We start from the raw sequence: 23,107 nt of genomic DNA, 5'->3' as shown, positions 1-23,107 counted from the left end.
GGTCTTTTAAAATATTCTTCAGAAGGCTACAGTAATGTATTTGTTTTGATATTTCCTATACATTGTTTTTATCATTATTTTCATGGTACACTTTGTGTTGTTTTGCTTTTTATAAGTGACTTTATTATAATACTTAGAAATAAATGTTTAGGGCCTCCCTGGTGGCGCAGTGGTTGAGAGTCCGCCTGCCGATGCGGGGGATACGGGTTCGTGCCCCGGTCTGGGGGGATCCCATATGCCGCGGAGCGGCTGGGCCCGTGGGCCGTGGCCGCTGGGCCTGTGCGTCCGGAGCCTGTGCTCCGCAACGGGAGAGGCCGCAGCAGTGAGAGGCCCGCGTACAGCAAAAAAATAAATAAATAAATAAATAAAAGAAATAAATGTTTAGAAGGAAAAAATTTCTATAATACTGTAGTTCAGACATGGTTTGGGGTTTTTTTGTTTGTTTTTTTGCCGAGTATTATTTTAGAAAAACTACTTCTAAAGCCAAAAATAATTAACTTGCAAAGTGGGGGGAAAATCAGTTGGAATCTTTAAGAGAAACAGCAAGGTTGTTTCGCAAAGACTGGCTGGTGGCAAATTTACTAGAAACTGCTCAGCAGCATCCAAGACTATGAGTGCTTATGTTCCATGAAGAGATCTTCACAGTATTTGGATCTCATTATAATTAGTAAAGATGAACATTCCCACTACAGGTGTTTAAATTTTTTCCCCTCCAGAAAGACACATTAAAAAGAAATAGAAACATTTCTATTAAATCCCAGGTTTTTAAAAAGTAACATCATTTTGAAATCCTTCAATTAGATATATGAGGCTCATGTTTCATAAAGTATTTTTTTGCTGTTGTTTTTAGTGATAAGACTGAAGCAACAAAAGAAATTTTGGCACAAAAATGTAGAACTTTCTCTGCCAAGACAGTACATCAAGATTCAAGTAAATTACAATGTGCTTTGGGTTCTCTAACAGTTTGGAGTAAAGGTATTGTATTTTAATTAATTTTTTACTGGCTTTTCTGGATTGTGATTTATCAGACATTTGTTTAGAGCCCTTTTCAACATATAGTTCAGGGATGTGATCTCGGGGTCAGGAGAGATGGGAAAACATGGGGAAAGATATCTGGAGAGACAAAGAGTTGGAATAAGGAATACAGACTGAGAAGATGGGGGGAAATAAATGTAAATTTGAGGAGATGAATATAAGGAGACACTTTAGAGGATATGTGGTGAATGAAATCATTGAGTCAGAAATAAAATTTTAAAATTCAACATTGAAAAAAATTAAAGGATTTAAAAAAAATTTTGTCTTGTGGGGGATGTCATTTTCTGAGTTGCTGCTTTGAAATTTATATGTAATATTTTCTTTAATCTATAGAACATGTTTTAAATAAAAATGAAACTACTAATAAAAATTCAGATGGCCTTTCAATAAAAGAAGAAGTCCCGTCACTTGAAGTAAATCAAGATCAGATATCTCAGCCACAACATGATGTGCCATATTTCAGGTTTGTCCATTTGTTCCTAGTGTAAGAATTTTGTATCAATGTCTAGACATTTAAAATTACACTATTTTTAACCTGAATATAATAGATGAGTTGGGGGAAATTGAATTTTGGTGATTTTCATTTATCTTTTAAATTTTAATGATTTTTTTTCAGTAACTAGTACATTCATGTGGTTCCTAATTCAAAAGGTAGAAAAAGGTACAAGTGAGAAGTCTTTTTCCCACCTCTGCCTCCCAGGGGATAGTTTGAACCTTCCACGGAGGCAAGTGTTACTCATTTCTTGTGAATATTTCCAGAGGTAGATAATGCATATGTAAGCTAATATAAACATATATATATATTTTTTTTAACATAAACAAGAGCATACTATTTTGTTTCATTTAATGTTAAATGCAGTAGACATTCCATTTTAGTACTTAAAGAGCTTTCTCACGTTGTTTTGTGTGTGTGTGTTCTTTAATGGCCACATAGTATCCAATAATATGGATGTACCATAATTAATAGGTCCCTGTTGGTGGTTATTTACATTGGGTTCAGTCTCTTACTATTACAATCAAGGCTGCCAACAACAAACTTGTATATGTTTCAATTTTCTCATGTACAAGTATATAAGGACCTCAATTTACATTCCCCCCAGCAAGGTACGGGAGTTCCTATTTTCTCATACCTTTTTTTTTTCCCTCACAAAGAACTAAATTAAAGTTTATTTTATAAAAGAAGGATAATGGGAGATGGTAGGAGGCTCTTTGGCCCACCAAATTATGAGACAGGATTATGTTTCTCTAACTGAATTGAAAATTAACATCCTGTTTGGGGAACTTCAACATGTCACCTAAATGCCTTGGAAGCATATCAGAGGCCTGCATTTCGAGAAAGGCCTTAACATTCCACATCACACAGAAAATGATTACACTCTGTTATCTTTGAATGAATATAGCAAGAAAATTCCCATACCTTTTCCAATACAATGTTAACAATTTTTGAGCTTTACCAATCAAACAGATAAAAAATATTAGCTTTCTCTTGTTTGTTTTATTTATTTATTTATTTATTATTTATTTATTTTTTGGCTGTGCTGCGTGGCATATGAGATCTTAGTTCTCCGACCGGGGATCGAACCTGTGCCCCCTGCAGTGAACGCTCCGAGTCCTAACCACTGGACCACCAGGGAATTCCCCTTGCTCTAGTTCTAATATCCATTCTTTCTATTATGAATGAGTATCTTTTTATATTTTGGGGAACCACTTCAATTGTTTTTAGAGCATAACCTTTTAGAATTATAAAGTCTTTCAGAGATTAGCTAAGCCACTGTGTTGTTCAACTGAGACATTGAGATGATAAACAATTTATCCAACTAAATAATGTCAGATCTAAGCCAGGTCTCTTTCTCATTAATTAAGCTGTTCTCTGTTGCCACTGGATGTAGGCAGCTAAATTATTCTTCTAAGAAAAACTATCCTCAGTTTTCCTGCTTGGATGTTTTTGTAAAGAAACAGTTTAAATTTTTAAGCCAGGGTTTCTTTTTTTTAATAAATTTATTTATTTTATTTTATTTTTAAAATTTATTTTTGGCTGCGTTGGGTCTTCGTTGCTGCGCGCGGGCTTTCTCTAGCTGTGGTGAGCGGGGGCTATCTTCGTTGCGGTGCGTGGGCTTCTCATTGTGGTGGCTTCTCGTTGTGGAGCACGGGCTCTAGGTGTGTGGGCTTCAGTAGTTGTAGCTCGCAGTCTCAGTAGTTGTGGCTCATGGGCTCTAGAGCGCAGGCTCAGTAGTTCTGGGGCATGGGCTTAGTTGCTCTGTGGCATGTGGGATCTTCCCGGACCAGGGCTCGAACCCGTGTGCCCTGCATTGGCAGGCAGATTCTTAACCACTGTGCCACCAGGGAAGCCAGAGCCAGGGTTTCTTAACCTTGGTACTACTGACATTTTAGACTGGATAATTCTTGTTGTGGGGTCTGTCCCCTGCGTCGCAGGATGTTTTGTAGCATCCCTGGCCAGTAGCACTCCTCCAGTTCGTGACAATCAAAAATGCTTCTAGATATTGCCAAATACTCCCTGGTAGGAAAAATTGACCCAGTTGAGAACCATTGCCTTTGGACAAGCAAAGCCTAATAGAATCTGTAAGGCCCTATCACTGTAATTTGAGACTTACAGTAATTTGAGACTTAACAGTTTTTAGCTTCATCTTACTCTTGGCAATTGAATTCGTCTTAGTTCCATGGAAAATAACAGAACTAAGGAATGTCTGATTCTTTCTGCTTAGCCACTGAAAAATAAGAACAGAAAAGACTAGAAATATTAGCTTGAAAAATGGGCTTTTGGCATTAACCATCCACTTAAGTTTTAGGTGTGGAAGGATGGACATACATAGAATATCAAATTGTATTTATGGATTTTAACATATCACATTTCATAAAATAATTAAGCATCAGCTCTGGGAAGTTAACATTGTATAATTGTCATAGTGCTAATGTATGTCATCATTTTAGAAATACTCTCCAGTCAGAAACTGAGAAGTTAACTTCACACTGCCTTGAGTGGGACAGGAAGCTTGAATTGGACATTCCAGATGACGGTGAGGGAACATTTATATGTTTCTATGTCTTACCTTTATTTATTTTAATATGGTTACATTTATTTAAAACACAAAAATCCAGTGTTGTCCAACTTTATAATTTCATTGTTATTCAAAATAGCAAGAATTTTTCATATCTCACATATGTTCACTAATATCTCTGTGCTAAAATGGTACCTGACTTAAAAGATATAAGTAGTTAGAATATTGACTATGATTCCTGAGAGTTAGACATTTGCCTATTTTATTATTAAATTTTTTTTTACTGTGACTTTATGAATGACAGCTATAGCTGGTATTGCTTAATTATACAAAAATATTTTCTGAACAAAAATCACCTAAATCAATATGAAATCAAATCAAAATCAATCAAGTTTTCTGAAAAGTTCCAACCTTACCTATTCAGGAAAGCTCTTTAGAAAAAAGTCAGTTGTGTGCTGCCACATCAGTCCTCAGATACTGACGTGCAGTGAGTTGTTTGATGTTGAATTCTTATAAAACACAAGGAGAGGTAGAATGCTCTTTACTGTGTAGCAATATGTATGAGAATGTATCTTGCTAATTTTTAGCAGGAATTGAAGCAGATGGTAAATGCTCAATATTTGTATGACAAGGTTTTGTAGTAGATATGTTTTGTTTTGCTTTAAAGTAAGAATTTGATTCTGTAACTGTAGGATATTTGGAATGAGGTCGTCTTATCAGCTGGTTGGCTTGCAATAAAGTTCCTGTCTTGTCCTTTAACTTTTAAAAACCTCATATTTCTTTTAGCTAAAGATCTTATTCGCACAGCAGTTGGTCAAACAAGACTCCTTATGAATGAAAGGTTCAAACAGTTTGAAGGACTGGTGGACAATTGTGAATATAAACGAGGTGAAAAGGAAACTACCTGTACAGATCTGGATGGATTTTGGGATATGCTTAGTTTTCAGGTATGTGGTCAAGTATTTTGAATATGTTAACTTTGAGTCTGTTTTTTTTGTTTTTTTGAAAATGAGGTAACAGTAGTATAAAAGGGTTAGTATTAGCTACTTATGTGCCTGTAATATTATTTATGTATTTCTTTATTTATTTGTGGCTGCGTTGGGTCTTCGTTGCTGAGCGTGGGCTTTCTCCAGTTGTGGCGAGCGGGGGCTTCTCTTGTTGTGGAGCACGGGCTCTAGGTGTGCGGGCTTCAGTAGTTGTGGCACGTGGGCTTCCGTAGTTGTGGCTCATGGGCTTCAGAAGTTGTGGCTCGTGGGCTCTAGAGCACAGGCTCAGTAGTTGTGGCGCACGGGCTTAGTTTTGCTCCGCAGCATGTGGGATCTTCCCGGACCAGGGCTTGAACCCGTGTTCCCTGCATTGGCAGGCGGATTCTTAACCACTGCACCAACAGGGAAGTCCCTGTGCCTGTAATATTAAATGAGATATTAGCACCTTTATAAACTGTAATGTGCTGTCTAAATTTTTTTTATTATTTTATTTATTTATTTGTTTATTTGGCTACGTTGGGTCTTAGTTGCAGCACACGGGATCTCTGTTATGGCACGCGGGGTCTTTTAGTTGTGGCATTCGGGAATCTTTCAGTTGTGGCATGCGGGATCTTTAGTTGTGGCGCATGAACTCTTAGTTGCGGCATGTGGGATCTAGTTTCCTGACCAGGGATCGAACCCGGTCCCCCTGCATTGGGAGGGCGGAGTCTTAGCCACTGGACCACCAGGGAAGTCCCAAGTGCTGTCTAAATTTGATGACTGATTTCTTCTTCTCCCCTGTATTGTCAGTATGATTTCTATTTGGGTTGGAAACTGAGATTATATTCAACTGTTGAATAATCTGTAATGATTCTACATGTGAGAAGATGAGTAAATCTAGTCTTTAGTAGTTCCGTCCATCCAGCAGTTACTGAGTTCCTACCGTGTGCCAGGCATTGTATTAGGAGTTGATAAAATAAGGCACATTCTCTGCCCCAAAGGAGTTTGTAGTTTGATTAGTGAGTTAGACAAAATATATAATTCCAATCTAATGTAAAAAAGTGCTATGAGAGAGGGAATCACTAGGAAGGTCAGTAAGGGCATGGGAGGAGATGATACTTTGTAGATTTTTGAGCATATTTTAGAAATAAGCATATAAATTACTATTTCAACAACCTATAGTCAACACCTATTAGACATTTCAAGAAAGCCTCAAACCTGAAAGAAAGAAGCCAAAGCAAAAATAAGAAGAAAGGTATTTGGATGGAGGAAGTGGACCAATCTAGGAAGTAGTATCCAAATAATAGGAATTCCAGAAAAAGAGTACTGAAAAAATAGAAAATCATCAATGGAATGGTTTAAAAATTTTCCCCAGTACTGCAGCACATGAGTTCCAGATTGAAAGAGCCCACTGAGTGCCTAACACTGTGAATCAAGAGTAGACCCACACCAATGTATGCCATTAAGTATAACTGTACAACTCTTGGGCTGAAGAGAAAACTGTAGAAGCTTCCAGAGAGAAAACAAGTTTCATACAAAGGGTCAAGGATCACAGTAGCCTTGGATTTCTTTTTTTTTTTTTTTTTTTTTTTTTTTTTGTGGTATGTGGGCCTCTAACTGTTGTGGCCTCTCCCATTGCGGAGCTCAGGCTCCGGACGCGCAGGCTCAATGGCCATGGCTCTTGGGCCTAGCTGCTCTGCAGCATATGGGATCTTCCCGGACCGGGGCACGAACCCATGTCCCCTGCATCGGCAAGCGGACTCAACCACTGCACCACCAGGGAAGCCCTAGATTTCTTAACTGCAACATTTAAAGCTGGGAGAACAATGCCTTCAAACTTCTGAGGGAAAAAACTTCCAACCTGGAGCTCTGTAGCCAACCAATCAAGTGTGAGGGTGGAAGGGCATTTTCCAAACACACACAGTCTCAGATTTTACCTCCCAAGCACTCTTTCTCAGCAAGCTAAGTGAGAAAGTACCTCACAAAAATGAGGGAGTAAGCCAAGAATGGAGGAGGAGGTGGGTTGGATCCCTAGCAAGGGGCCAAGAGAATTGAGGCCAAGGGGAGACAAGAATGTGTGAAGCACGCTTAGGAAGCAGCACTTCCTGATGAGCACAGGGGCACCAGGGGTTCTACCAGACCTGTCTCTGGAAAGCTGAACTGAGTAAAATACCTGATTTGTTTTTTATTAAGAGGAGATTTAATGCATTCCTTTTTTTTTCTTTTTTTAAAATTCATTTTGTTTATTTATTTATTTATTTATTTTTGACTGTGTTGGGTCTTCGTTACTACGCGTGGGCTTTCCCTAGTTGTGCCGAGCAGGGGCTACTCTGTTGCGGTGCGTGGGCTTCTCACTGTGGTGGCTTCTCTTGTTGCGGAGCACGGGCTCTAGGCGCATGGGCTTCAGTAGTTGTGGCACGTGGGCTCAGTAGTTGTGGCTCTAGGACTCTAGAGCACAGGCTCAGTAGCTGTGGCGCACGGGCTTAGTTGCTCCGTGGCATGTGGGGTCTTCCTGGACCAGGGATCGAACCCGTGTCCCCTGCATTGGCAGGCTGATTCTTAACCACTGCGCGACCAGGGAAGTCCTTAAGAGGAGATTTATACTTACTGTGCAGAGTTTAGACTGAATCGTTGATAGACGCATGAACAACTAAGCAAACAAAAAGCAAAACAATTATTAAGTCTAGAGAAAAGTGAGTAAGGGAACATAATAGTCTCAATAACTTAATGGCCTGGATGTGAATAGTGTTTATGTAGTCATAATATAAGCATTACTTTGTGAGCAGTTTTTATACATTTACCAGTTTTCATATTGATGAGTTAGTTAACTAGTATCCTTTGATGGTGATCAATTAATTCTGTGTTTCTTACTATCATTGTTAATTTATGGATTTAAAGATATTTGATGTGTTTTCATTATTTACAGTTATTATCTTTATTGATGCTCATTTCTCAGCTTTGGCCAGTGACAGCCTCTTCAAACTGGCTGCTGGGGCCTTTTTTTTTTTTTTTTTTTTTGCTGTACGCGGGCCTCTCACTGTTGTGGCCTCTCCCCCTGCGGAGCACAGGCTCCGGACGCACAGGCTCAGCGGCCATGGCTCACGGGCCCAGCCGCTCCGCGGCATATGGGATCCTCCCAGACCGGGGCACGAACCCGTATCCCCTGCATCGGCAGGCGGACTCTCAACCACTGCGCCACCAGGGAGGCCCATTTTTTTTTTTTTTTTTAAGAGTTGTATTGAAGTATAATCTGTGTCATAAAATTTGCCTGTTTTAAATACCGTATGCTAACACATATATATGGAATCTTAAAAAAAAGAAAATGGTTCTGAAGAACCTAGGGGCAGGACAGGAATAAAGACACAGACATAGAGAATGGATTTGAGGACACGGGGAGGGGGAGGGTAGGCTGGGACGAAGTGAGAGAATGGCAAGGACATATATACACTACCAAATGTAAAATAGACAGCTAGTGGGAAGCTGCTGCATAACACAGGGAGATCAGCTCGGTGCTTTGTGTCTACCTAGAGGGGTGGGATAGGGAGGGTGGGAGGGAGATGCAAGAGGGTGGGGATATGGGGATATACGTATACATATAGCTGATTCACTTTGTTATACAGCAGAAACTAACACAACATTGTAAAGCAATTATACTCCAATAAAGATGTTAAAAAATTTTGCCTGTTTTAAGTGTACAATTCAATGATTGTCAGTAAATTTACAGACTTGCACACTGTGACCATAATCCAAATTTAGAACATTTTTAGCACCACAAAAGGATCCTTCCTGCCTATTTGCAAGTCAATCCCCATTCTCACTCCTAGCCCCAGGCATCACTAATCTTCTTGCTGTCTTTGTAGATTTGCCTTTTCTGGGCATTTCACATTACGCAGAATAATACAATATGTGGTCTTTTGTATGTGACTTCTTTCACTTAGCATGATGTTTCTGAGGTTCATCCATGTTGTAGTTTGTATCTATATTTATCAGTTGATGAACATTTATATTGTTTCTACTCTTTGGTGATTATGAATAGTCTTCTATGAATATTCATATACAAATATTAGTGTGGATATATATTGTCATTTCTCTCGGGTAGATACCTAGATTTTGCTGGATTGTGTAGTAATTATGTTTAACTTTTTAAGAAACTGCCAAACTGTTTTCCAAAGTGATTACACCATTTTACGTCTCCACCAACAATGTGTGCTCCTGTTTCACCACATCCATACTTGATATTGTCTGTCTTTTTTAATATAGCCATCCTAGTGGGTGAGAAGTGTCTCTATAGTTTTGATAATGATGTTAAGCATCTTTTCATGTGCTTATTAGCCGTTCATATGTCTTTTTTGGCAAAATGTCTAGTAAAATCTTTTGCCCATTTTTAAATTGGTTTGCCTTTATTATTGAGTGGTGTTTTTCATATATCCTGGATACAAGTCCTTTATCCGAAATATTATTTGCAAATATTTTCTTCCGATTTGTGGCTTCTGTTATAATTTCTTAATGATGTCTTTTGCAGTATAAATGTTTCTGATTTTTGTATTTTTTGGCCACACTGCGCGGCATGCAGGATCTTGGTTCCCTGACTAGGGACTGAACCTGTGCCCCTTGCATTGGGAGTGCAGAGTCTTAACCACTGGACCGCCAGGGAAGTCCCAAATGTTCTTGATTTTGATGAAGTTCAATTTATCAACTTTTTTTCTTTTATGTTGTGTACATGTCTAAGAACTCTTTTTGCCTAACCACAGGTCACAAAGATTTTCTCATGTTTTCTTCTAAAAGTGTTATAGTTTCAGCTCTTACAGTTAGGTCTGTGATCCATTTGGAGTTTGTTTTTCTGTATGGTGTAGATAAGAGTCTAAATTCATCTTTTTTCTTGAGGATATCCAATTTTCCCAGTACTGTTTCTTGAAAAGATTGTCTTTTCCTCATTGAATTACAGTGGCAACTTTTTGAAAATCAGTGATCATAAATGTAATCCTGAGTCATTTTGACATTTAAAGTTGTTTTTTTTTGAGAGAGAGATTGAGAGTACATATGAATATAAATGCATAGTAAGGGGACTTGAAGCAAGTTTACCAAACTGTTGACAGTGGTTACCTCGTTGGAGGAGATTGGAAATACCAGAAGGATGGGGATATTATTTGAATCTTTTAAAATGAGATTGTGTGAAGAGAATGAGAAGGCATGCCACAGACTGGGAAATGAATGTTTGCAAAAGATGTATCTGGAGCTTCCCTGGTGGCGCAGTGGTTGAGAGTCTGCCTGCTGATGCAGGGGACACGGGTTCGTGCCCTGGTCCGGGAAGATCCCACATGCCGCGGAGCCTGCGCGTCCGGAGCCTGTGCTCCGCAACAGGAGAGGCCACAGCAGTGAGAGGCCCGCATACCACAAAAAAAAAAAAAAAAAAGATGTATCTGATATTTGATACAAACATCTGTATCAAAATATCCAAAAACCCTTCAAACAACCTAATTTTTAGATGGAGAAAAGACCTGATCAGACCCTTCACCAAAGAAGATATACAGATGGCAAGTAAGCATATGACAAGATAAGGGAATTGCCAATTAAAACTACAATAAGCTACCACTGGATACCTATTAGAATGGCAAAAATCCAAACCACTGACAACACCAAATGCTGGTGAATATGGAGAGCAGCAGGAACTCTGATTCATTGCTGGTGGTACATTGCAAAATGGTACAGCCACTTTGGAAGACAGTTTGACAGTTTTTTACAAAACTAAACATGCTCTTATCATACAATCCAGCAATCACAGTCCTTGGTATTTTCCCAAATGACTGAAAACATATGTCTACACAAATATGTGTACACAGATGTTTATAGCATCTTTATTTATAATTGCCAAAACTTGGAAGCAACCAAGATGTCCTGTAAAAAAAGAGAGAGATTGTATTCATATTTTGCAATTTAGGAAACAAAAAAATTTAGGATATCTCTCCTACAATTTTAGTGATCAAAAATAATTTAGGAGAGTTATTCATATATGGCATTCTTTTTTTTTTGCGGTACGCGGGCCTCTTCCCGCTGTGGCCTCTCCTGATGCGGAGCACAGGTTCCGGACGCACAGGCTCAGCGGCCATGGGCCACGGGCCTAGCAGCATGTGGGATCTTCCTGGGCCGGGGCACGAACCCGTGTCCCCTGCATCAGCAGGTGGACTCTCAACCACTGCGCCACCAGGGAAGCCCCCATATATGACATTCTTTATGTAGATTTTGAAGGTTTGTAAGACCAAAAATAACAATGAACAATTTTACTATGAGTTTTTCATTTGAATACTAAATTCAGGGTGATTTAGTCTAATTTTATGTTGCCATTCTCAATTTTTTTGAAGCTTCAGTTTATTAGTTTGTAATTTTAATGTGGTTAGCATTAATCTGATAAACTTGTGCTTTATTTATTAATAGATAGAAGACGTAAATCAAAAATTCAACAATCTGACCAAACTTGAGGAATCTGGGTGGCAAAACAATAATAATACAAGCAAAAAAGTTTTTCGGGTAAGTTTGTGGGTTTCTAATATAGACTCTTCTACTCTAAAGAATTTTTATTTTCAAGCTTTATAAACATTTAGCTTCAGATTTTTTATCATTTTTTAAAATAAGTTTCATATATTGCTTACAATGTGCTGATTGTCTTTGAAGAAAGAAAGGAAATGAGCAATGCAAAATTCAGGATGGTTATTTCCGGAGGGAGGAAGGATAGGGGCTATGATTGAATTGGGGTTGTGATTGAGAGCTTCTGAGTTGCTACGTAGTGCGTGTGTGTGTGTTTGTTTTATTCTTTAAATTGTGTTTATACTTTTTTTGTAATAATAATGGTAGAAGTAGATAATTTATGTAATGCTTAGTATGTGCCAAATGTTGTTCCAAATACTTTACATGTTTTAACTCATTTAATCCTCAACAATCCTACTGAGGTGGGTACTGTTATCCCCATTTTACAGTTGAGGAATATGAGGCCCAGAAATATTAAGTTACTTGCCCAAGATGGAGCTGGGTTTCAGGCCAGACTTTCTCATTCCAGAATTCCTATTCTTATCCAGTAGGCTGTGCTTTTGTGTGATATATTTCAAAATGAAAGATTTTGGGGGGTTTTTTTGGCCATGCTGAGTGGCTTGCGGGATCTTAGCTCCCCGACCAGGGATCGATCCTGGGCGCCCTGCAATGTAAACGCGGAGTCCTAACCACTGGACCGCCACAGAAGTCCTGAAACAATTTTTTAAATAGAAAAGAAAGAGGAACAATGGCTCTTTAGAATGTCTGTCTTCTTCCCTATACTTTGTCTTGTAAAATTTCCTATTACTCTACTTTATCATGATAGCTTCCATTCTTATCTATTTGTAGAATTTTTTCTAGTAATGTTTTAAACTCAGCGTTTTTGATTCAGGTGAATGCTTCTCAAACCACAGTAGAGCATTGCCAGTTTTCCTTTTAGATTTTAGAAAAATGTCTGTGGTTATAAAATCAGGTTTCTAGATTGGTACTTTCTCATGCTATGTAATCTGTAGAAAAACTGTTTTGAATCCTTAGGAGTTTAAGCTGTTAGAGTATTAAAGAAATGTTTTAATAAAATTATTTTACTAATTGTTATGACAAAGACTCAAAGGACATTGACAGAATTGATTGAATGAGTTTTAAATCTACTAAACAGTGAAGGATGCTTGAACATTTTGAAGCTACTGTGGATATTTCTTATTGAGTACTTAGTCCTGGAAACATTAATATCGTCAGTGATGCAGATAATGGCTGTATCAGTACAGCAGTATATCAGAGCCTTGTAATTCTGCCCCTTATCACCAGGTGTCTCTCTCCTCCTACTTTATTTATAGGCTGCTGTTAAGATATCGAACAAATAAAATAAAATTTATCTTTTACCTGTACTTTGTTACCATTCCCTTCGACCTCCTATTCATCGCCTCTCATTCCATCACTTATCCTGTTTTCGTCTTTCCCTCTTTTTTCCATCAGTTTTTAGATTTGTTTAAGGGTCTTATCTCTGTTTACATTAGGAAAAAGCAAAACAACAACAACTAAACCTGTGAGGTCCACATCTCTTCCAGTTATCTGTACCTCCCCTTCCCCATTCCCATTTATTTCTCCCCAGTCACAGACAAGCTTCCTGAAAAAGTTGTCTATACTCTGTCTTTACTATTTTGGTTCCCACTTACCTTTCCAACTCACTGCAATTCAGCTTCACCCCCTCTATGCTTCCAGAACAGTTATAACCAAGGTTATTGATCCACTAATTGCTGCAGTTATTAGGTACTTAATTATAAAATCTTGTCCCTCTGCAGTATTAAATACAGTCTACTCCCTCTTTCTTGAAATTATATTATATTGATTTTCCTCCTACCTCTGTCCCTTTTCTTCAGTCATGTTTGCAAGTTTCCTTCCATTCATCCCTTAAGTGTTTGTGATACTCCAGTTCCTACCTCGACTCTCTTCTCTCCTTCCATATTCTTCATGCGCAATCTTACCCACTCGGCGATGATTCCCGAATCTGTATTTCAAACCACTCTTACTGCTGACACAGTAATACTTTAAAATCTGTATATCCCAAACTGAAATCATCTCCACACACATCGATGTTTCCCTGTCTCAGAGAATGGTATTATCATCCCTCCAGGCGTCCAAGCTAGAAACCTGGCTATCTTCTGTGGTCCTTTCCTTTCTGTATTTCACCACCTTCACCCGCACCTATCTAAAAGATTGCTAAGTCCTCTCAATTCTTCCTCGTAAATATCTCCTGAATCTGTTTACTTTTTTCCATTTTTTCCCTCCGTGATCTAACTACTAGCATCTTTTTCCAGTATCACTGAAGTAATCTCCTTCCTAACTGGCTTGTAACCCTCCAATCCATTCTCCAGGCTGGACACAGAGTGACTTTTCCAGAATGCAAATTTGATAATGTTAACCTCCTGATTAAAAATCATCAGTAACCTCTGTTACTTTGTCCTCTGTGTAAATGTAGCTCCTCAAAATAGTTACATGTGAGGGATTATAATTAGCTGTTACTTACCTCTTGCCAACTCCTCTGTGCTTCCTTTCATTTCTGGTTTTGCAAACATGCTATTCTCTCTACCTAGCCCTTTCCTCATCCCATCTTGTAGCCCACCTAGCTGTGATTTCAGCTCAGGTGCTACTTCCTATAAGCCTTTCTTGATGCCTCTGAATTTCAGCCCTCTGAATTTATTTCTAACATGACATTTATTCTTCTCAGTGTCCTTATCTAGCCCTTCCACTGTGAAGCTGAGGACTCCTTGAGGGCAGGAACTTTGTCCTTTACCTTTTGACCCCCAGCATTTTATTTATTTATTTATTAAAAATGTATTATTTTTAAATGTTTGCCTGCTTTGGGTCTTCCTTGCTGCACGTGGGCTTTCTCTAGTTGCAGCAAGCGGGGCCCCTCTTCGTTGCGGTGCGCAGGCTTCTCATTGCAGTGGCTTTTCTTATTGTGGAGCACGGGCTCTAGGCACACGGGCTTCAGTAGTTGCAGCACTCGGACTCAGTAGTTGTAGCCCGTGGGCTTCGGAGCACAGACTCAGTAGCTGTGGTGCACGAGCTTAGTTGCTCCGCGGCATGAGGGATCTTCCCGGACCAGGGATTGAACCTGTGTCCCCTGTATTGGCAAGCGGATTCTTAACCACTGCGCCACCAGGGCGGTCCAACCCCCCCCCCCAGCATTTTAGCACGTATTAGGAGCTTGGTAAGTATATGATGAATGTGTTGAGTATTTCATGTATGCCTTACTTGTTTTTCTTATAAGATGATAATGAATCCCTTTAATAAGTCATAATTTCTCTTCACAGAAAAAAGTTGTCTCAGGTATAGCGAGTAAACCCAAACAGGATGATCGTGGAAGAATTGCAGCTAGAAATCGCCTAGCTGCCATAAAAAGTGCAGTGAGAGAGAGAATTAAGCAGGAAGAACATGCTGAGGCAGCAGCCTCTGCAATGCCAAAGGAAGTGGATAAAATAGTGTTTGATGCTGGATTTTTCAGAATTGAAAGTCCCGTTAAATCATTCTCAGGTTAGTTTTTCTGCTGATACTACCAAAGGGAAATATTTGGGTTGGATGGGAGCTTGTGTAAGAGGTGAAAAATAGTTTTCACATGAAGATTTATGTGTTTTCTGTGATTTCTGAGAAATAGCTTATGGAAGGTGGGTTTGGTTTTATTTTCATTTGGAGTAAAATTTTTCCTCCTATCTTTTTGAAATACAGAATGTACCAATTTCCTTATTTTATTTTATTAAAGAATTTTTTTTAAAATTTATTTATTTGGCTTCACCGGGTCTTAGCTGCGGCATGCGAACTCTTAGTTGTGGCATGTGGGATCTAGTTCCCTGATCAGGGATCGAACCTGGACCCCCTGCATTGGGAGTGCGGAGTCTTAGCCGCTGAACCACCAGGGAAGTCCCCCATTTTCCTAATTTTAAAATATTGCAGTGTAACCAGCTTTTACTACTTCAGGAAACCATTCTTTCTTATGATTTTCTAACTCTGGTTGTATTTTTCAATAGCTATTTTTCATAGGCTATCTTTATGAGATTGAATTTATTTACCTAGATTGAAATTATATATAAGCCATATAATGAGAGGTCATAGTTGAAGTAATCTGTTCCTTCAATCTTGGTAGACACTTCTATTAATGCTTTAAGTGCTAGATGTTTATTTTCAAGGAGAAAGGGGCTAAGTCCTCTTTAACTACTAATCAGCAGAAGGGATTTTTTTTCCTATTATTTAACTGTGTCCACTTGGAAGATTTCTGACAATAAACTTGAGTTGCTATTTAATATTTACATTAAAACGTAAATTTATCACCTCGAGTATATTATTACCTCCCTGTCAATTTAGGTATCACACCTAGTGTATGGTTTTGGCGTGTTTCCTTTACTCCAAGCAGCTGCACTCCCTGGACTCCAGGAATTGCCTCACTGCTAATGGCATGGGTCCTTGTTACTTACTTCCCAAGGATCCTAGTGGTTTCCATGGCTATGGGCCCACTGCTGTCTATTCTTTCAGGGAGCCATCTGGGCACTTATGACTAGAGAGATCAAGGTTTTTGACCAAAATTGATCTTTCTGAAATTGAGTTTTAATTATAGAACTCAATAGAGTTTTAATTGTAGAACTCATAGTTTATATGAGGTTTGTTACAAAACAGAAGTCCCCCAAGAAGCCCCACTCCTCCCATTTGTCACTTCCTAAAGGCAACCACTTCCAGTGCTTAAAGGAGTCTTGGGGTATTGTTTACAGCCCTCTCTAAACAAGGTGTAGATTTTTTTCTTGAATTATTCCTTTGATGTACTTTCCTTGGTTTTCTCTGATCTTTCTTTCAGAAACTCTTATCTTTCTCCTGGGAAATAGACTGTTTTTATCATTCTTTCCTGTACTTGTCATTTTCTTCTACTTCCTGAATTTCTTCAACTTTCCTGTTGGCTATCATGTTTTTAATTCCCAAGAACTCTTAGTCTTTGAATGTTCCATTTTATAACATTCTGTACTTATTTCATAAGTGCACTGTCTTATTTTTCTACAGACGTTAACGATAGCCTTTTTCTTTTCTTTTTTTTTTTTTTTTTGCGGTACGCGGGCCTCTCACTGTTGTGGCCTCTCCCGTTGCGGAGCACAGGCTCCGGACGCGCAGGCTCAGTGGCCATGGCTCACGGGCCCAGCCGAGCGGCATGTGGGATCTTCCCGGACCGGGGCACGAACTCGTGTCCCGTGCATCGACAGGCGGACTCTCAACCACTGCGCCACCAGGGAAGCCCAACGATAGCTTTTATGTATTCTTCCCCTGGATAGTTTGTTCCAAGATACTCTCATCTGTTTGGTTTTGGTTTCTGTCTCTCGTATTAGAGGCTTCCATCGGGTGTCTGATGATCATTCACTGCCTGCTCATGGTTAAGAGCAGGACTCTGCACGGCAGCGTGTGGGTAATAAGGTCTTTACTGTGGGGTGGTTTAGCTGCACCATTATGCTGGGAACCTGCACATCATCACTGTATTTAATTTAAGTCTTTTCTCATGGGCTAGTTAGATTCCCCAGAGAAGATCCTTCTGATCTGTTGCCTGGAGGGTATAATTCTGGCTTCCAGTCTTTCAGGAGCCACATGGCGGGAGGGAAACTGAGTGTATCAACAATTTAAAAAATACTCATTTAATCCCCCCTTTTCCATATAGTACCCATCTCTCAACCTTATCCCCTAAACCAGAGACGCCCTGTTTCACCTTTTTGGGGAGATAAGCCTCTAGTTTTTTTTATCTTGGTAGTGGGAGGGGGGTTGTTGACAGTTTCCCAGCTGTGCATAATGAGGAAAGGAATCTGGACTCTAATTCTTCTTTAAACTGACTTTGAGCCAATCTTCCTGTTTTTACCTCTGCTTGCAGAGATTCTTGAGGCCACCAATTCTTTTGAGAGGTGCTGCGGTACAAACTGGGTTGATTCACATCTTTCCTGACTAGTGGCTTAGGATTTATTTTCTTGAGTCTACTGAGTAATATCCCACTCATCTATCTACATTACGCTTCCAAACTTTTCTGAGTTTTGTTGTTTCTGGTTTAGTTTCCTTTGTCCTTGAAAATTATATTTCAAATTTTAAAAGCCACTGACCTTAAAAAAAAGGATGCTTTGTCCTTGTAGCATTCAACCTTTCAAGGTTATCTGTTACTGTTTATAGTAGTGGGATGTCAAGAGGAAGCAGTTTAGTGAGTGTATTCAATACTATCTTTAACTGAAAGTCCCAGGCATTGACTTTAACAAACATTATTTTATAGGAGAAAGGTAGGGGAATAGGAAGAATTTGCACTGTCTTCCTAGTTATAATGAAAAATGAATGAAAGAGCTTTTTGGTATTAAGATGATTTCTCTCATCTTCTAGGACTTTCTTCTGAATGTCTTTCTCAACGACTTAGAATACCTAAGTCTGTCAGCAAAGCTGCGTCTGAGAGCAGGGCTGAGATGGGCGTTCTAAGACAAACTACATCACCAGAGAATCCTGATCCCCAGGGTACCAAAATTGAACATGTTGATAAGACTTTGATTTCAAATATTCCTGGAAACAGGTATTTCTTTAATATGTTGTTATTAAGAGTTTAACAGATGCAGACATTAAATACCATTTCAGATTGTTAACCTGGTTAAGTATGCAAGATATGTATTGTTTATTAAATTTCACAATGACCCTGTAACGTATAGGCAATACTTCTATTTTATAAATGAGGAAATTAGGGCTTCAGATTTCAGATTGGTAAATGGTCATATCTAGATGGGCAAAGTACATGCTGCAGAACCAAGAAGAAAAGAAGTAATATCGTGTTCTTTGTTGATAAACGGCCTGAAACTGTGGTGCTTGACGGATCTGAGCTCAAAACCATCTCTATAACATACTAGCTATGAAACTTCAGGACACGTTTAATTAACTCACTAAGCTTCAGTTTCCTCATCCACAGAACAGTGCCGATACCTCCCTGCGGGGTCGTTGAGAGGAAGGCACTTTTGTACCGGCCATGATCGAAAGTACCTTGAGGCTGCTGACTTGACAGATGGCAGAGTGAGAGAAGGGGGAGCTAATATGTACTGAACAACTATTATGGGCTGGACATTGTTCAAGGTTCCTATCATATATTATCTCATTTAGTCCTCAGAACAACCATGTGAGGTACTAGATCTCCATTTTTAAAAAATGAGGAAACTTGAGAAGTTAGTCACTTACCCCAATTCAGCTTTTACAGTTGGTGAGAGTGGATGTTACCTACGTTCCTTATGCTACATAGTACTGCCTCCGCACAGATGCATCAAAATTACCTATATAGTCCTTGTTCGTGGAACATAAATGTACCAGAGATATGATAGGAAAAAGATACTTTAAGTAGGAAATAAAATTGTCGTCTGGAGCCAAGATAGGACTGTTGGATTTATTATTAATCTGGAGATGCGACAGCATTGAATATTCTGCTGTCAAACCAAACAAGGTTGTCAAAAAATAAAGAACACCCTATGCATTGACTATTTCAATGGGGAAACAAGTGAAAGTTTTTCTTTTTAAATATTTCATGGAACAAGTTATAAAATTTCTAGTTTTCAGTATAAACTAAAGAATATTTAGCCTTTGTAGGGATTAAATTATTTTAGATGTTTTAGAAATCTGTGGATTATAAAATACCAATTTATTGTCATTTCTTAAATGCAAGTTACTTTACTTTGTATACCCTGTAGTTCATTATCTTGTACTAAGAAGATCCAAAATTGTATTTAAGTGATATTACAAGTACTCTTTAAAAATATTTTTTACTTTATTTCCGATAATAGTCCTGAAAGAGCATCTTACAAATAAACAACTTCACACAATGAAGGCAAAGTGAAGCTGAAAACCAGAAAAATAGAGTATATATACATATTTTTATTTTTATTTTTATTTTTTGTGCGGGGTGTTTTTGGTTTTTTTTCTCACGGTACGCGGGCCTCTCACCGTTGTGGCCTCTCCCGTTGCGGAGCACAGGCTCCGGACGAACAGGCCCAGCGGCCATGGCTCATGGGCCCAGCCGCTCCGCGGCATGTGAGATCCTCCCAGACCGGGGCACGAACCCGTGTCCCCTGAATCGGCAGGCGGACTCTCAACCACTGTGCCACCAGGGAAGCCCTATACATATTTTTAAATGACTCCAAGAGGTTGAGACAAATGTTTCTAGTAAAATTCAAGTTAAGAACTTCAGGATTAGAATATATTGTGCTATAACTAGCTAACAAGTAAAGGTAGGCAACTCCAGCCATACAATAATTGAGTTGATGCTTTAATCCCCCAGAAGTAAGCTTTATCCTGACTTTCTCTAGTATGTGGCTCTGGATTTGGCTGAGGTTCAAAAGATTGCCAGCACACTGACCAGCATGGTCACAAGCTTGTGAGATTTCTGAGGAAAATGTGTTTGGTTTGTAAGGCCATCCTGCAGTAGCTGTCATCCAAAACTAATCTATTTGGATCAGGCCTGATCTTGGATGAGGCTCCATCTTTGACCCATAAAGGATAGTCTCAAAACACAAGTCAAAACATAGCAAAATGTTTAATTATCTGAGTACAATGCTGCCTTTTTCTTTTTTTAGGAACAGCATAGTAGAAGATGCTAAGTGTCCTGGATTACAAGATTTAATTGAAGTAAACCATGTAAGTCCTATTCCAGTGCATTAGATAGCCTAGTATGTTATCTATTTATATCATTATATATAGTAACTCCATAAACAACCTCCGGAATTTCCATTGGAAATCTAAAGCAGTCATATAGAATGACAGTTCTTATTTCAAAGACCTTTGGCTTGTTTGAGATCATAGTGCCAATTTGGTTTTCAGCTCACATTAAGATTATTTTTGTAAATAAAGTTTTATGGTATCACAGCCACAGTCATTTGTTTATGTACTGTATCTGGCTGCTTTCAAAACTGCTTTCAAAATACAACGGTAGAGTGTTCATGTTTGTGCAGAGACTCTTTGGATCACAAAGCCTAAAGTATTTATAGTTGGCTCTTGAACAATAGCGTGAGGGGGGTGCCATCCCTCTGCACAGTCAAAAATCCACGTATAACTTACAGCTGGTGCACCCCTTATACTTGGTTCTTCCATATTTGTGGGTCCCCATCCGTGGATTCAACCAACCACAGATCCTGTAGTATTTACCATTGTAAAGATTCTGCATATAAGTGGACCCTCACAGTTCAAACCCATGTTGTTCAAGGGTCAACTGTACTACCTGGCCTATCACATGGAATGTTTGCCAATCTCTGAGCTGGACTGTTGGTACTTGCTGAGAAACTTTCCTTCATTTATACTATTGCTGTAATGTTATCTGGTCTAATTGTTCAAGAAGCAAGATGGTAGGATTTACAGTGTTCTTTAGCTTGTGCTCAGAATGTTATCCTTCTATTATTTCTTATTTTTAATAGCAATAAGACTTTTTCTATGTATTACAGTTTTGGGTAATTAAATGTAATAACATTTTTATTTCCAGGATGTAAATAAGATAAACTTTGAAATAAATTGTTTACCAAGTGAAAGAATGAATTGGGCTCTCCTTGCTGGCAAAGTGGCAGATGATGTTAATACTAACAAAAAGGAAGAAATTTCAGATGTTGTGTATGGAATGGAACTAAATTCAATTACAGCACAGGATGTTTTGATGATTAGCCCTGAAAAAAATGTACCATCACAAAATAACATCTCACAGGAAGAAGAAACAAAAATTTCTCACTCAGGTAAAGTCTTTTAATGTATTTAAATGAGGCTTTGTTAAATAAGTGAACTTGGACTAAAGTATAGATTATTATAAACACTTCGGGATACAGTTTCCAAGAATGAAGGTTGAGAAATTGGACACTTGCAATAAATATCTTGTGAGAATTAGTTTGTGTTGTGGTACCCTACTATTCACCCAAACCTTTTGAGGTAGACCCATTAAAGATCAACAACAGATACTAATCCATATTGGATGTCAGCAGCACTTTACATTAGACCTAACTATGTGGGATCCTTTGTTGTTTGTGAAGACTCAGAAAAATTCCCTGAAGTTTTTTTAGTTCTCTTCTTTTCCATCAAACATCCTCAAACCTTTCTTCAAAACACCCTCTTTTTCTGCCCTAATGCCTTTTCCTACCTATTGTGTTGTGATTGTTCAGTAGGAAATGGCTCTTGTATTTTTGTTATAATATAATGTGTGATGGTTTCACCTACTATTTTCATCTGCTACTGCATGGTGCTCTTCTGGGTGGGGTCTAAGGCAAAATAAACATTATAACTTTGGTCAGACATTTAAGGCACTCCAGCTATGTTCTAGCATCTTTTGGGTACCTTTAAATTACAAGCATGAGATTTATTTATAGAAGCCTTTTTTTATACTGAAATTAAGGATGAGAATTTTACAAAGAAATTTAACTACATTAAAAAAATATTGTAGCATAAGATGATCCATATTTTTCTTAGCATATGATGTATGGAATTTTTCATATCTTTCAAGGCTTTGTTCCTTTCTAACAACACTTAACTGTGAGAATATTACTTTAAAAGTTAAAAATTATTCCTTTTTGTTTTTCAGTACCATTTGATAATAAAAGTCTCACTACTGAATGCCATCTCCTTGATTCAGTAAGTTTTCCAACTTGATTTGAAAAGTTCTTTATATTCCAGATTTGTTTTATAAAATGAATATTACTCACTTTTCAATTTATGTGCAAAGTTTACATCTTGTCATTGTTTTATTTACTCTGAAATCCACTTTTATTCATTTTTTCTCAAAAGGGGAAAAATTGTATTAAGTTATAGTAATACTTTAAAATATAGTGTGCTTTAGTATTAAACTCTGAAGATTTAATTCTCTATATGTTTTATGTATCAAATTTGTTGTGACAAAGTGGTTGAATACTTGAATATCTAATATGTAGCTTGGATTATGCTGGGTAGTTCTCAGTGATGTATGAAAAATATAATGCAAGGTTTCTATCCTTTTGAAGCTTACAGCTGGGGAGATAATGTCTGTCCTACCTTCAGTCATTGCTTATTTTCATTCTAGTTCTTTTAGATTACTATATTTATGTCCTGCTATTTTATTTGGAAGCTCCCCAGCCTTTACTTTTAGTGACCTCTTGCCTCTAAATCTAGTTCAAACATTTGCCCATCTGTGAAGCCTTCCTGTAAAAGCTCTCATCTCTCGCATGTTAATTTCTGTATAGGCACAGGTGAACAATGCATACAGTGCACACACTGAATCTCTTATTAAGAGTATAATATGAATAAATGATACTGTATTCCTAAAACATACTGTACTTTCAGGAATCTATTTCCCTTATTAACTATAAATTCCTCTTTAGGCAGAGCTGTCTGATGCGCATTCATGGATGCTGGCACTGAATAGTAGGGCATGAAGGGAATAGTGCTCTCTTGCCTACTAAGTGTTTACAGCATTGGCTTTCAGCCCAACTGCCAGATATTTTTATTTCAATGATCTGTATTAGGACGTTTGTCAGGCGATTTTAACATGTGGCATGGTCAGCAACTCTGGTTTATAACCTTACCTTGAAATTT

At 38.3% G+C, this 23,107-nt stretch overlaps 1 protein-coding gene across 1 annotated transcript in view; it reads left to right on the top strand.

The window, feature by feature from the left end:
* DLGAP5 (DLG associated protein 5) overlaps positions 1 to 23,107 on the top strand; it is a 42,511-nt gene that overhangs the window by 14,334 nt on the left and 5,070 nt on the right. Inside the window, exons 9-18 of the mRNA XM_082619235.1 lie at positions 851 to 975; positions 1,369 to 1,498; positions 3,985 to 4,070; positions 4,839 to 4,999; positions 11,450 to 11,542; positions 14,854 to 15,073; positions 17,924 to 18,107; positions 20,143 to 20,203; positions 21,042 to 21,285; positions 22,122 to 22,171. Of these exons, the coding sequence (XP_082475361.1) occupies positions 851 to 975; positions 1,369 to 1,498; positions 3,985 to 4,070; positions 4,839 to 4,999; positions 11,450 to 11,542; positions 14,854 to 15,073; positions 17,924 to 18,107; positions 20,143 to 20,203; positions 21,042 to 21,285; positions 22,122 to 22,171 (1,354 nt within the window). The remainder of the gene's footprint in view (positions 1 to 850; positions 976 to 1,368; positions 1,499 to 3,984; positions 4,071 to 4,838; positions 5,000 to 11,449; positions 11,543 to 14,853; positions 15,074 to 17,923; positions 18,108 to 20,142; positions 20,204 to 21,041; positions 21,286 to 22,121; positions 22,172 to 23,107) is intronic.

Source organism: Mesoplodon mirus (assembly GCF_964341445.2).
Source record: "Mesoplodon mirus genome assembly, chromosome: 4".
In the NCBI taxonomy this organism is placed as follows: Eukaryota; Metazoa; Chordata; class Mammalia; order Artiodactyla; family Ziphiidae; genus Mesoplodon; species Mesoplodon mirus.
This window is presented reverse-complemented; position numbering and strand designations above follow the sequence as displayed.